Source organism: Schistocerca serialis, chromosome 8 (assembly GCF_023864345.2).
Source record: "Schistocerca serialis cubense isolate TAMUIC-IGC-003099 chromosome 8, iqSchSeri2.2, whole genome shotgun sequence".
NCBI lineage: Eukaryota > Metazoa > Arthropoda > Insecta > Orthoptera > Acrididae > Schistocerca > Schistocerca serialis.
The window spans coordinates 249155486-249169394 of record NC_064645.1 but is presented as its reverse complement, the minus strand read 5'-3'; the positions used below and the strand labels follow the sequence as shown (position 1 = coordinate 249169394).

The 13909-nt window shown below is 38.1% G+C and overlaps 1 protein-coding gene and 1 non-coding gene across 3 annotated transcripts in view; one reads left to right on the top strand and one right to left on the bottom strand.

The window, feature by feature from the left end:
- Window positions 1-12663, bottom strand: part of LOC126416458 (palmitoyltransferase ZDHHC23-B) — a 69883-nt gene extending 57220 nt beyond the window's left edge. Inside the window, exon 1 of one of the 2 annotated variants that reach the window (XM_050084193.1) lies at window positions 12193-12663. In XM_050084193.1, coding sequence (XP_049940150.1) covers window positions 12193-12305 — 113 coding nt within the window. In that variant the 5' untranslated portion in view covers window positions 12306-12663. The remainder of the gene's footprint in view (window positions 1-12192) is intronic. The other variant, XM_050084192.1, reaches the window with a different exon arrangement.
- Window positions 86-160, top strand: Trnas-cga (transfer RNA serine (anticodon CGA)). Its single transcript has one exon. It is a non-coding gene; the product is annotated as a tRNA-Ser (tRNA).
- Window positions 12664-13909: the final 1246 nt, after the last annotated feature.

Genomic DNA, 13909 nt, shown 5'->3' with positions numbered 1-13909 from the left:
TTTCGCAGAAGAGCTTCTGTAAAGTTTGGAAGGTAGGAGATGAGGTACTGGCAGAAGTAAAGCTGTGAGGATGGGGCATGAGTCGTGCTTGGGTAGCTCAGTTGGTAGAGCACTTGCCCCCGAAAGGCAAAGGTCCCGAGTTCGAGTCTCGGTCCGGCACACAGTTTTAATCTGCCAGGAAGTTTCATATCAGCGCACACACCTCTGCAGAGTGAAAATCTCGCCCTGGACCATGTTGAGGCTTTTATGGGGAGTGACGGAAACAGAAATATCACCCAGCTTGTCACAGGTGAGTAATGCTCGAGATTGGGCTGGGGATTATGCCTAAATCAAGATTGTGCCGTTTCGCATCTTGGACAGCACTGTCCGTTCTCCAAACTTATCCTCAAGGTGTTCAACGAAAAACTGAGGCTTCGTCAGTAGAAAAGAGTCCCCATCAGTTCTGCTACAGACTAGAAACCAAGGCAAATATGGCTGTCTCCGTTCTGTAGCTCTACGTTCCTCCCATGGTGTAGTGAGGGAGGGAAACGATTTAGTGTCAATACCTGTCGACATTGTATTCTATCTTGCCCTTCTTAGAGACACTGGTGCCATACGGTCACCAGCAAGAGATGACTTAGTCCGCTTCATTGCAGGTCAATTGCCCTGATGCCACCAACTGTGATCAGGGGCTCTCCCCATGGGCACCACCCACCCACAGCATAGGCCAACTAGCATGATGGCCGTTGCCGGGAGTCCTGATGACCCAGGAAGACAGGCATCTACTCCTTGGCATACATGGGGAGTTTACAGCTCAGGCATCAGCAGTGCGATGCCTGTGTTGTCAGGGGGCTACCTGTGGCGCAGGGGGGGGGGGGGGGGGGAAGGGGGGGATGAGGACAGGAAACAACAGAAGCAGATGACATACCCCGGAAAGTGTCCTCGCCCAAATAGTTGAAATCGCAGGTGGAGAAGCAAAGCCAGAACAAGATATTCAGGAGATCGAATCTAAGTGCACTCATGCACCACATAAGCCATTCTTCACCATATGGCCCGCACTTCTGTAGAATTTTGAAAGTGGCTGGTCATAGAATGGGACCTGAACTCATATAGCCGAAAAGTGTGCCTCTTACGACAGGCAGGAATACCTCAGGCCTATTCTAACCCCCGAACCCATAGGGAGTGATCATGTTGGACTTCTGGAACAGGGTCCCTGTGGCAAGGCTTTGGTGGACATGTCTGACTGTTGGTGGAGGCCTCAGCTAGGTAGCCTCTGCATTTCACAACAACAGTTGTGGAGCCTTGTCAGAAGGTGGGATTATAAAGATGGAATCAGTTCTTATCATGGTTATTTCGGTAGATGTGAGGTTGGTTTACATGTCGAGGGATTTGGGGAAACATTGTGAAGCAAGATTTGACCTTAGGAAATTCTGGAGAATTATCGGGGGATGATTCATGGTAAGATGCAAGAGTAAAATGAATGGTGCAGGGTTAGTGGTGAAAAGGTGTTTCAACTGCAATGACCATGAGAAGGAAAGGTCTTTAAAAAGCCCAGCATGATTGAATTTGGGAGTGTGGCAAAAGGTGTCACATTTGGAAAGGACTGACTGAGGCTTTTAGTGGATAGGTCAATAACTATATTGCGGGTCTCTTTAGGCTCTGGGTTCTGTAGCATGGCGGGAGGGGTTTTTGAAAGTGGAGCATATATAGTAGGTACAAAAAAATGCTATACAAGAAATTATCTTATGAAAGATTACTGGATTCCAGTTAAGAAGAAAACCACTCTATGGATGCTTGCAGAGAAAAAAAGGTAACTGCACAGCCAGAGAATGATTGATTTCTTGGCAAATAAGATCTGGATCTGGACCTGGCAAAACAATTTAGCATTGTGATGCGTACTTGGCTTAATTACATGGCAATTACAGTTAAATACAGCAGCAAAAATATGTATTTAATCTGAAGCATAGTTTGAAATCAAAGATGCAGTTACAACATAAATACATTTACAGTAATTTCTGTTGTATCATATGGAAAGCAGCCACTTTCTATCCACAGCTTTTCAACCAACTATATCACACTCCCCATACATAAGCTAAGAGAGGATGTAATACTGAAGTTATGTTTGAGACCTAACACTCATTCTTCAGTATACTTATTCCTTATTGGTATTTGTTGGTAATAATACATTGTTTTCATTACTAAGCACAACACAAGAAAACTATTTCCATGGAGCCTTTGCCTGCTTGTCTATGGTTCCAAGTGAAGTCATATATTCGGATGCAATGGTCTCTGTTGACCACCCACCTGATTCGCTAGATGTTGCAGACCCCCTTCAGATTGAAAATTTAATTAGAAATGTACCTTATTAGCCACTACTACTGCAAATCACCTGATTATATATATTTCAACAACGGAGGAAACAAAGAGCGGGACAAACCAAAACTTATCCACACTTCAATATGGCACAGTGAGTGCACGTATGTAACTTTTTTCACCTTATATATTAACTAGATCACACCAACAACAAAAATTAATGAAGCAGGTCCTTGTATATATACTAGAGGACATCAATTTTAGTCTCATTCTGGAGATGGCAGACTTTCAACTGAAAGTAAATTAAATTAAAATTTATAAGTTTTTGACACTTCCATGTTCGAAAAGTGTCTTCAGTACCATACTGACTCTTGATAATTATATGAATTTTGAAAACTGTACATGTCTACAGTTGATTTCAGTTAGAAATTAGGGCACATTTATGCCAAGGGCAAAGGCAACAATATTATGTTACTTCAATTCAGTTTAACATCATACTGGTATATGAAAAAAATGTAATGTTTCACAAAATCCTGAATTGACTTTACTCATTCCTTAACTATGACACACCAATAGGTCAGCAGCTTTTTATTTCTATGACTTTGTTTCTGAGGTGGTAATTGGAGAGGGATGTGACAGTATGTAGCACTCAAACCAACAGTCTTTTCAGGAAGTAACTTACTGAGTTTCAAAGATGAGATGGGATATTTTGTAAGCCGGTATGATTATCTACTGACTGGCAAAACAGAAAATTTAGAGTGCAAGCATATGTTTTATGGCACTATGGATTTTTTATTGGTACCAACTAAAGGGTAGTGATAGATTTATTTCCTTGGTGGTTTTTATTTTGCTGTGATTTCAAGGACACTTGGAATAAAAGCTGCATGTAGAGAAGTGATTGTTGGAGGAGAACCTATATTTATGAAAATTAAAAATAACAGATGGTGGATTGAAAGCAAAAGTCAAGAGTCTATTTGAATGTGTACAATCTTCAGTACAACTAATTTGTGTTGGCTTGATCTAGTGGATGTGAAACAAATGCCTTCAATCTATAGTGGTCACACACATTTGAAGTTCAGACTCAGATAATAACCTTCTGTCCTTCATACCTGCCACAACTGCATAATGACGGGCACTCAAAATTTGAAGCAATTAGAGATGGTGCACCATAACACTCAATATTAGGTCTGCTGTTGTTTCTGATATACCAAAATTATTTTCCATTTTAAGCTTCAGAAGATTCTCTTTTCATCTCTCTCTCTCTCTCTCTCTCTCTCTCTCTCTCTCTCTCTCTCTCTCTCTCTCTCTCTCTCTCTCTCTTGCAAACGATACAGGCATAGGAATAAAATAAAAAAAAAAAAAAAAATAAAAAATAAAAAAAACGAAAAATACAATAAGGGCGATTTCATTTCAAAACTATACTGGTTAAGAGTGAATGTGTGACTTCACTATTTCAAAGTTTGCTGAGAAAAATATACGTTAAAGTTCCACACCTCTCCAAAACTACAATATTTTGATTTTCTGATGATTTGTTAAAACGCTGCTGACCTCTCTAAATGAAAGTATTTGTGAAAATGTCTTAATGAATGGGAAAATTGAAAAATTTTAATGAAAAAACCAAAAGTGAGATATTATTATTATTATTATTATTATTATTATTATTATTATTATTATTTTTTTTTTTTTTTGGTGAGGCAAACGATGAACATTAGTAACATTTTGCAAATTTCAAAACTATGTTTTGAAAATATGAATAGTCACAGGGTGTTAACTGTCTTGAGCAATGATAAAGCAGGACTGGTAACTGTCAGCTATGACATTAATGCATGAAATTCTTGAACTCAAAATATTTGTACATAAAGATAAAATAATCTGAAATTTTTTTGTTATTTAGAAATTACTTTCCAAAATCCCCATCCTACACGTTACAAAAATTTCATGATATGTTAGCTGGTCACTTATGGAATGCACAATCAGAGTGGTCAATACTTGTCTGTATAAAATGTGAAAAATTTTTTTTAGGTAGACCTAGCTCTACTCTCACAGTCAAAAAATCATGGACACTTCAATATTTAAACCAGTTGCTGATTTTAAGGAAATTTCATGCAAAACTGGTATTTCTGACTCAAAATAATTACCTTACAACATTATAAGTGAGTGGGAAAAGAATTCATAATTTTGTTCGAAAGCATTTTATAAGAATATAGAATATTAATATCCACTTTTCTTTTTATGATATTATTCACAAATTATTATTGTCTTCTGTCATGATTCTACTTCATGATTTTCCATGAATTAAAATTGCCTACAATGTAACAATTAACATTGCATTGTTGAAAAGACTTCATTTGTTTGTTTGTTTTTCATCTGCTTGAACTTGCATAGCTGAGCTGAATTTGCACACAGACAAGGATGATGCAACAAGAGCAATGCTTGGGAAATGGAAACTGCAAACTGATTTTTTGACGATAGTCATTTGAAAGCATTAGCAGGACCATGAGGTAACATAGAGGAGACAGTTATATCTTGAAGTTCATGAGACGCATTATTATCTGTCCCACCAACCACTGACTGTCATACACACAAGAAATGAAGTGGCTTACTTCAAAGTATGCTAACGTATACTGTGGTCTCTGCATTTCACACGCAGTAACAGGCTGCATTTTGTGGAGAACCGTTCTTGCAATGTATGTGCTACTCTGGAATGCAACCCAGTGGTGACTTGATTGAATTCCTATCACAGGCTTCATAGCAGACCATACTTTTTAAACGGAGTTCTCTTAATGTACTTTCATTTAGAATTATGAGTTTCATATTTGTTACTTATGTTGATATGGTGTGTGCAAATCCACCAGCATCTTGTTGCAAGGTATTTACAGAGAGCTTCTGCCCCAGCACATGCACTTTTTCCATGGCCTGTTGCTGAAAATATCTTTTCTTTGTCTTAATTTCTGTACTGCAGTGTTGACCAAGCTCATAAATCTGAAAGCAGTTTTTAAAACGAGATGCTGCACCATCAATAACATACACATGTTTAAGAAATGCATAGCCTCTAGATGCTATGTCATCAATTATCATGCTGACAGCTTAGCACGCATGTGCACTGTCATGAATGAGATTGCTGACAATAGCAAAACAGTGTGATGTTCCAAGGAAGTGGGCAACACAAGTGAAAATTGATACTTGTGATGGGTGGAAGTGGTAATTTTGAATTTCGTCCTGCAAAGCAACAGACAGTTCTCAGCAAAGTGGCAATGAACTAATGTGTCAGTATTCTGGGGTGTGGCTGATTTTACTTCTGCTATGGCTTGCCTCTGAATCCTCTGGTTATGATGGTGAGCTATTCCTTTCACGACCCAATGCCTAACCTCTGTAACAATTTTTTCTGGCTCTACTGTCTTCTCCGCCAACTCTCCTTCCTCCCACAACACATAGGTTATGCTATTGTCACTATCCTGAAGGTGTAATGCTTCAACAGTCATCACTTCAGCACCAGGACACATTGCAAACTCCTGCAATCAACATTTATTTTGCAGCTTGTTACATACACACAAAAGCATCTGGTCCATCTCTGTGTACTTCTTTCCTGTGGCACTGCTCACGGTGAAACAAGTAAGTTTCAAATTAGTGCAGTAAATACATGTGCATACTTCCTTCACTGGCTGGCATTTACCCTTTCTGGTCATAAGGAGTAGAATTTTTTGAGACCTATTTTTAAATTTGGGTTCTCCTTTTTCATTAGGAGATATGCTTCTCTTATTGGTCTTGTCATATATCTTTTTACCTATTTCACCATTTTCACTAACAGAGATAACATCACCTGGTTATGACTTTGCCTGCTGCAAACTTTGTCAACACTCAGGTAATATTCCTGAGCAACAGTACGCATTTCATCTTGCAACAGATGCCCATAGTAAGAATCTAGGCATGCCAAAAAGCTCATTCTTTATTTTACTAGCTTTTGAAATCAGATAATGTGATGGAGTGGGTATGTAGTTCTGTATCTGCCGCTTAGAGTAGCTACATGGTATCAGTGTCAGTAACTGTACCTTCTCAGTGTAGGTGGCTGCTGAGGTATCAGTATTTAGTTTAGAAACCACACAACACATTTTGTGCACATTCTTCAGGTACCACTAAGTGCATCTACGTTATACACTTCACAAAGTTTTGCAGATGCTTGTGTAAAACTTGTTTCAATTTCTTCCACCTTTTTTTTAACATACTGTTTTCTTCTTGTGCTTCTTACTTTTCCCGGATGTTTAAGGGGGGATGTAGTAGGGGCTACAGCAAAAATGCTAACATTCAACACGTCAACAACTTCATGTCCAGCAATATAAATATCTGCACTGTCTTCTGCAGTTCACATTTGTGCGATGGTGATCATTCAGGCGGATTGTCACTAAATTTCTTCTATAGTAATTGTAGCAATTCCTGCAGAATGGATGTGATGGTAATACTGTGATGTGAGGACCAAGATATTTATGCAATACCTCTGACAGATTTCCAACAACTGTGAAGCATTTTTTACTTTTCTTAAACACCACCTTATTGTGTCTTTTTTCATAGTCCACATTCCTCACTCTTTCACTACTGTATTTCCTACTGTATCTACCAAAACGTTCAAACCAAACACAAAACTTGATGAAGAATGGTTTATGTGCAAGCTCTCACTCGTTTATCATTAACAGAAGAGACTGGAAACATTGTTGCCAACATCCATATTTTATACTAGAAATTCAGTAATGCGAAGTGCGCAGAATGATGAAAAATTTTTAACGCTTTACGCGGAAAAATATTGCCCACTGCGTTTGCTCTGACTACAAACGTATTATCCAAACAATATTTTATGTAACTTTCAAAAGTTTTGGATGGAGGTTTTCCAGTAGATAATTCATAAAAACTCATAATAATGCAATTTTTTACATTTTTAGTAAAAAATAATTACATATTACAGACAGCTGGAGCATAGAAGGTACCGTTTTGTATCCGGTAATACAGAAAAGATATCATTCAAGGAATTTCCAAATTATATAAAAAAAATATTTAAGTGGAAAAATTAACTTAAATTTTGTTATTTTTTGTCTTAAATTTGTCAGTTAAAGGAAGCCCATAAGTGTGTGGGTGTCAACTAAATTTCAACACAATAAGAGGGAGCTTTAATGCAAAACACCTGCCATGTTTCCAGTACTTTTAGTTTATTAGATTTTTAAAGAGTTATTTACAAAGGGCTGTATGATTCACAAAAATTAAGATAAAGCGAAAATACTTTATTTCTTAACATTTATGATATAGAGGCCTAATATACTTTTTTTTTCCAGAGAAATTCATGACCACGAGTTGACATGACCTGTATAATTTGAGATGAAATCACCCAGAAGTCCTCTTACTGAAAAGATAGCTATTGAAATATTTATATTGTGATACATCTATGTCTATACTCTGCAAACCACTGTGAAGTGTATGGCAGAGGGTACATCCCATTGTACCAGTTATTTGGATTTTTTATGTTACATTCACGTATGGAGTGAAGGAAGAATGCTTGCTGAATGCCTGTGTGTGTATGCTGTAATTTGTCTAACTTTGTTCTCACAGTCCCTATGAGAGTGATATGTAAGGGGCTGTAGTATATTCTTAGAGCTATTTACAGTCAGTTCTTGAAAGTTTTTTTAAGTAAGTTTTCTTGGGACAGTTCATATTTATGCTCAAGAGTCTGACAGTTCATTTTCTTCAGCACCTCTGTGACACACTCCCACAAATCAAACAAACTGTGACCATTCTTGCTGCCCTTCTCTGCATATGCCCAATGGCCCCTGTTGGTCCTGTATGATACATTTCCCACAAACTAGAGGAATGTTCTAGTATGAGTCATGGAGGTCGTTTTTAAGTAATCCCCTTTGTAGACCGAAGGCATTTCCTCAGTATTGTAAAAATTAAGTTAAGTCTGCCTCCTGCTTTACCCACAACTGAGCTGCTGTTCATTCCATTTCATATCCCCACAAAGTGTTATTTGTACAAGTTTAGTGATTCCAACAGTGACTCACTGATATTGTAGTAATAGGATACAATGTTTTCTCATTTTGTGATGTGCTCAACTTTAGGTTTCTGAACATTTAAAGGAAGTTACCAACCTCTGAAATCACTGAATAGTTATACAGCTTCTTTCAGACACATAGCTGCATCATCTGCAAAAAGTCTGAGATTGCTATTAATAATGTCTGCAATTTCATTAATATACAACATGAAGAACAAGGGCACCAACACACTATACTGGGGCACACCCAAAGATACTTCTACATATGCTTATGACCCTCCATCCAATACAATTTGCTGCATCCTCCCTAGCAAAAAATCATTCACAAATGTTGCTTGATATGTATATGGTCATACTGTTGATAAGGTCAATGAAGCATCAGATTCCACTCGTCTGCTTTGACCAACGACGTAAGGGTGTTGTGGTGTGTGATGTCATTACAGCGCAGAGTTTGTGTGTTGGTTGTGTTTCTAAATGTCGTCTTGTTGTGTTTGATGGTGCCCTCTGGTGGTGTGTGTGCATATACTGAGTGCAATGTGTTGTATTAGCTTCATTTGAGCCTTGGTGTTGGATATGTGATGTCATTGGAAGTGCTTGTAGTAAGGTTTGGAAGTTTTTTCAGTGAGTCATGAATTAATATATTTTTTTTTTTTGTTTACATGTTTGGTGTTTTCATGAGGTGTTATTGGTTTGCTGTTTGTGGTGCAGTAACGCGTTTAGTTTACTGCGTGGCTTCTGTTGTTAGGTATGGGTATGATGATGAAATATAACATAACTCTGTTGCGGTCGGAGATGGGGGAGGATGTCCTGTTATTACATTCCTCCAGTTATATGGACTGATTGCTGGGATTGTGAAGTGTAGTCATCTCAGACTAGAGACTGGGGTGACCAACCTAGTTTACAGCTCCGGCATATGTTGCTACTAAGTTAATTTTTTTTTTTTTTTTTTTTTGGGGGGGGGGGGGCTATTCTTCTCGGGTTGTGATGTTTTGGTATTAATGGTCTAGTGAATGTGTTTTAATTTATGTAGGGATGTTGGATTTTTAGATTTTTTTAGGTGTTGTGGTTTTGGTTTTATTTTTCATGGTTGTACGTGTTGGTTTTTTGGTATCAATAGTTGTGGTTGATCTATATAAGACAAGGGAAATGACCGACTTCAATTTTCATAGTTTTAGCTGTGGTTGACCTTTATAGGTCAGGGAAAGTGTCCAATTCCTGTAGATTTTGTTGGTGTAGCACAATATTGTAATTTTTTTCTTTTGTTTGCCATTTTGTGTGTTTTGGGATTGTGGTGTGTTTTTTACTGTTATATTTAGCTTGTCCCCACCCTAAAACCCCAATTTCCCATGGTAGCCCCATTAGATTGATCGTATTTTTGGAGGGAGATGTTATCGTCTTATTTTTATGTATTTTCGTGTTTGCTGCTGCATTTGTGTGTTGACATCATAGGCGCCATATTGCAGACACTTAGAATAGCCATTTCCACCACACTGATGATGTCATGGGTCAATGCAGACGGGTGGACTCTGAGACTTCTGCAACACAGATGTAACACATGTGACAATGAGTCAAACGCTTTTCATGAATAATAAATAGGCTACTGCATCTGCTCGATTGCCTACATCCAAAGCTTTCAGTACATCATGCCTGAAAAGTTGGAGTTGGGTTTCACATGTTCCATGTTTCCAAAATCTGTGCTGGTTGGTGTGGAGGTGGTGTTCAAGATACCTCCTTATATTTGAGCTAAGAGTATGTTCTAAGATTCTACACCAGATTGACGTCAAAGATACTGAGCAGTACTTTTGAAGATCTTCTCTATTACCCTTCTTGTAAATGGATATGACTTATGATTTCTCCTATCTACTGCGCACAGTTTTCCGTTTGAGAGATCTGTAACAGATTATAGTTCACTGAGCAGCTGACGCATCTGCAAATTCAGTACAGAATCTGACAGCAGTTTTATCTGACCCTTGAGCAGTTTAAATGATTTCAACCGTTTCCCAATGTCACTGCCAATAACACTAATTTCACTCATCTTTTCAGTGGTACAAGGATTAATCTGGGCAACTCTACTGAGTATTCCTGTGTAAAGTAATATTTGAAAATGGGGTAAAGCATTTCTATTTTTGCTTTGCTACCCTCAATTTCAGCTGCTGTTTTCCATGAGAGACTGGATACTAACTTTGGTGCCACTAACAGCCTTTACATAAGATCAGAATTTTTTTGGGTTTTGTGAAAGATCATTTGACAATATTCTGCAACAGTCGTCATTAAAGGCTTAACGCATTGCTCTCCTAACTGCCAAACACATTTCATTTAGCATCTCTCTAGCCACAGCTCTATGCTTGTTTAAACATATGCAATAATCTGTTTCTTTAGAAATTTCTTTACAGCAACCATATATCATAGAGGATCCATCCCATCATGAACTGTTCCACTGATTATGTATCTCTGCAGCATATGATCAATAATTCCTTTAAACTTTATCCACAGTTCTAAGCAAATACATTATCACTGCCTTTTGTCAAGATCCCGCACTTAGGCCTAAATTTAAGTATTTCTCAAGAACTATATAAAATGGGTTTCTCATACAATGAAATACAAAAACTAGAAAGTATCAGCTTTTGAGACTACAGATATATCACATCCATAGTTGAAAAACACACTGCCTAGAACTAATGAAACTGGATAAACTGAAAACTACTTCACAGAGATCTTGACTTTGATTCCCAGTAATTCCTAAAAGTTTCACCGGTTTACATTTTGCACCTCTGGAACTGTTGGTTAATGTAAAAAGATGCCTAACTGCACTGGTGTTCAGAATCGATGCTAAACTGTGGGTCTGCCTGTAACTGACAAGTCAGAGGAAGACAACGCGCAGTACCTGTAATAGTACCATGCTTAGGAAAGAACTGTGGTGTGTATGTAAACCACATATACAACTAAGTCCAAAAACAACTTCAACAAAGACTTAAACGGGTTAAAATTTGTATAAAAGAAAAGTCATATGCATGGGTACATATGTCTTCAACAATCAAAACAACCTCAGCATATTAAATGTCATGTAGATGGTGCAGTGGGCCGTAAGTTCAATTAAAGAATTTTGTGTTAAATGACTATTATTCCACTAAACTGTATCAACATGGCAACTCTTAGATTTCATATTTTAAGTTAATTTGTAATTTTCACTGTAATATATTATTGTAATGTCATTTCACTGTACCACACTTGAATTAAATTTACATCTTTGACTGTTTTCTGCATTCGTTACCATCCATCATATATGGCAAATGTAATGTTACACACCAGTACCGCAGGGGAAACAAGGTGTAAGAAGAAATAAACGCAGTCCATAGGTGCAGCATAACACATCGTTTTAGATGCGATTCGTTGTACCAATGCGACGTCAGTGCGTCATACGTTACCTCGCATATGATTACTTCGTAAGTATTCAAAATTACTGGAAAATTATTTGTAAATTATAATCTGTAAGCACTTTGTTCCTGTAAGTGTTTAAATTTCCCACACGTTCTTCGTGATGGTATGCCATACATAACGATGTGATGATGACTGAATGACACTTTCTGGTATTCTTGGGTACCAATAACTGTACTGAATATAAGTTAAGAGAATTGTAAGTAATCAGAAACTCCAGATAACACGTAAAAACTTTTGTGTTACCAGTAGCATCATGCTCGTTACGTTTTGCGACAGATATATGTCATTGTCTATTTAAATTCAGCTTCAATGGCATCTTATAGGCAAAACAAAGATTTTTAAATCAATTACATTAGATTTATGTTAGGATCTCGCACGTTTGAAGTTCATCATATATGGTTTCTTTTTTCCAGAACTATCATCAATCTCACCTGTCAACGCAGATATCAAGTTCTTCACAATTGCAACAACACTCTAACATGTGGTATCTTTCTTGGTTGCGATTAATATACTCGCAACAACATAAGCTATCTCTGCCATCCATTTCTCCTTATGTTACCCATCAAAAACTGTCCACTTTTCCTCATGTAAACAATTTACATACGACAATAACATGCCACCGGCGCACTTGCCAAAGAACTTCGAGTAGTTGGCACTTCGCTATGCTCACCATACGCACTTCGTTTCTCGCACACCCAAGGCGTTTGTCATCTACATGAAACATGTGGATGAGTCGCTAAAATGAGTGCCCTTCAATAGGCGTTCGTCTGAAACCGTTCGATTTAGTTGTGATGACAGACTGAAGGCCAATTCACACTGGCCGTCATATGAAGTCCCGTCTCTACAAAACAATCTGCAATACATTTCCAACGTTGGCATCCACACTGGCAGTGCCGTCCCGTCCCGTTACGTCACGTTACGGCACGGTCAAGGTTTCTCTGGATGAAAGTTTTGACTGCTGACGTCATCCGTCCGTTACTGATCATGTGATCCACAAGCTCATTTCTTCCCAGACAAGGTCATGGGCGGAACTCCACATTTCGTTTCATCGTGGTTGATATCAGTTGTTTGTTGGTCGTTATCTGCTATAAATTGTTTAGTTTTGTTATTTTGTTAAAATTTATAATAAATGACGACACATTAATCGAAGCAGTGAGACTGCAGTCTCAAGTGTAGAGTGCAGGCAGGATAAATTGGCCAGTAGATGCTCAAACGGCTGGGTAAGCGTGGTGGGAGCGGTAGTGCTGGGGGTAGCAGATGGGCAGTGAGCGAGCACTCGAGGGGAAGTACTTAGCGCTACAGGGGAAGTGCCGCCCTACAGCGAAGCCTAAGCTTGACCATCTGGCCTAATGCGGAGGAACTGCACACCAGATAATAAAAATAATAAGCTTTTTTAAGTACTACAGCCAATTTTATGAACATTATTTTATTATTTCTATTATTATATTATTAACATTATAAATCTTGCTACGAAATACATGTTAGTTAAACATTAGTTATGTAATGTTTGCGATATAGGTTATGGACTGATTTGTGGAGCATGCGGGAAGTATGGCGTTTCTGTTGAACCTGCAAATAGAAAGAGTTTTCATTAGTGGTCACTCTACTGCATTCGTCTGGATAGTGCTTAAACAATCAGAGAGGACAATGCTAAATCACGAAGCACATATCACAATTCACATGCTTCACAGTTAATCTGATAATACATGCAGTGGGTGACGTCCCTGACTACCATGTTCAGACTGTAAAACAAAGAGAATGCACAACGTCTGTTGTTTGTCTACTGATCTTTTATTTGTTCACCGTCCTCAGACTGGAAAGGTTGGAAGTCATCGTCATCATAATCATCGCTAGTGTCATCAGTATCGCTGGCACATATCTCAATAACCATTTCTTCCAGTTCGTCTGTCACTTTTTCCTGATTTGCCTATGTTTCTTCCACATGCCTGCAAACTGCCTCCCATTCGTGTACAGTAATGTAGAAAATTTTTTCTTCTGCTAGCTTCCACACATCCTCCAGCTTGAACATAACATTCTTTGTACCCACCCAGTTCTTTACCGTAGCCCATACAATTTCTATAGGATTTAGTTCAGGATGGTAAGGAGGTAAACGGAGAACAGAATGACCATAATGTGCCAGAAGTTTAA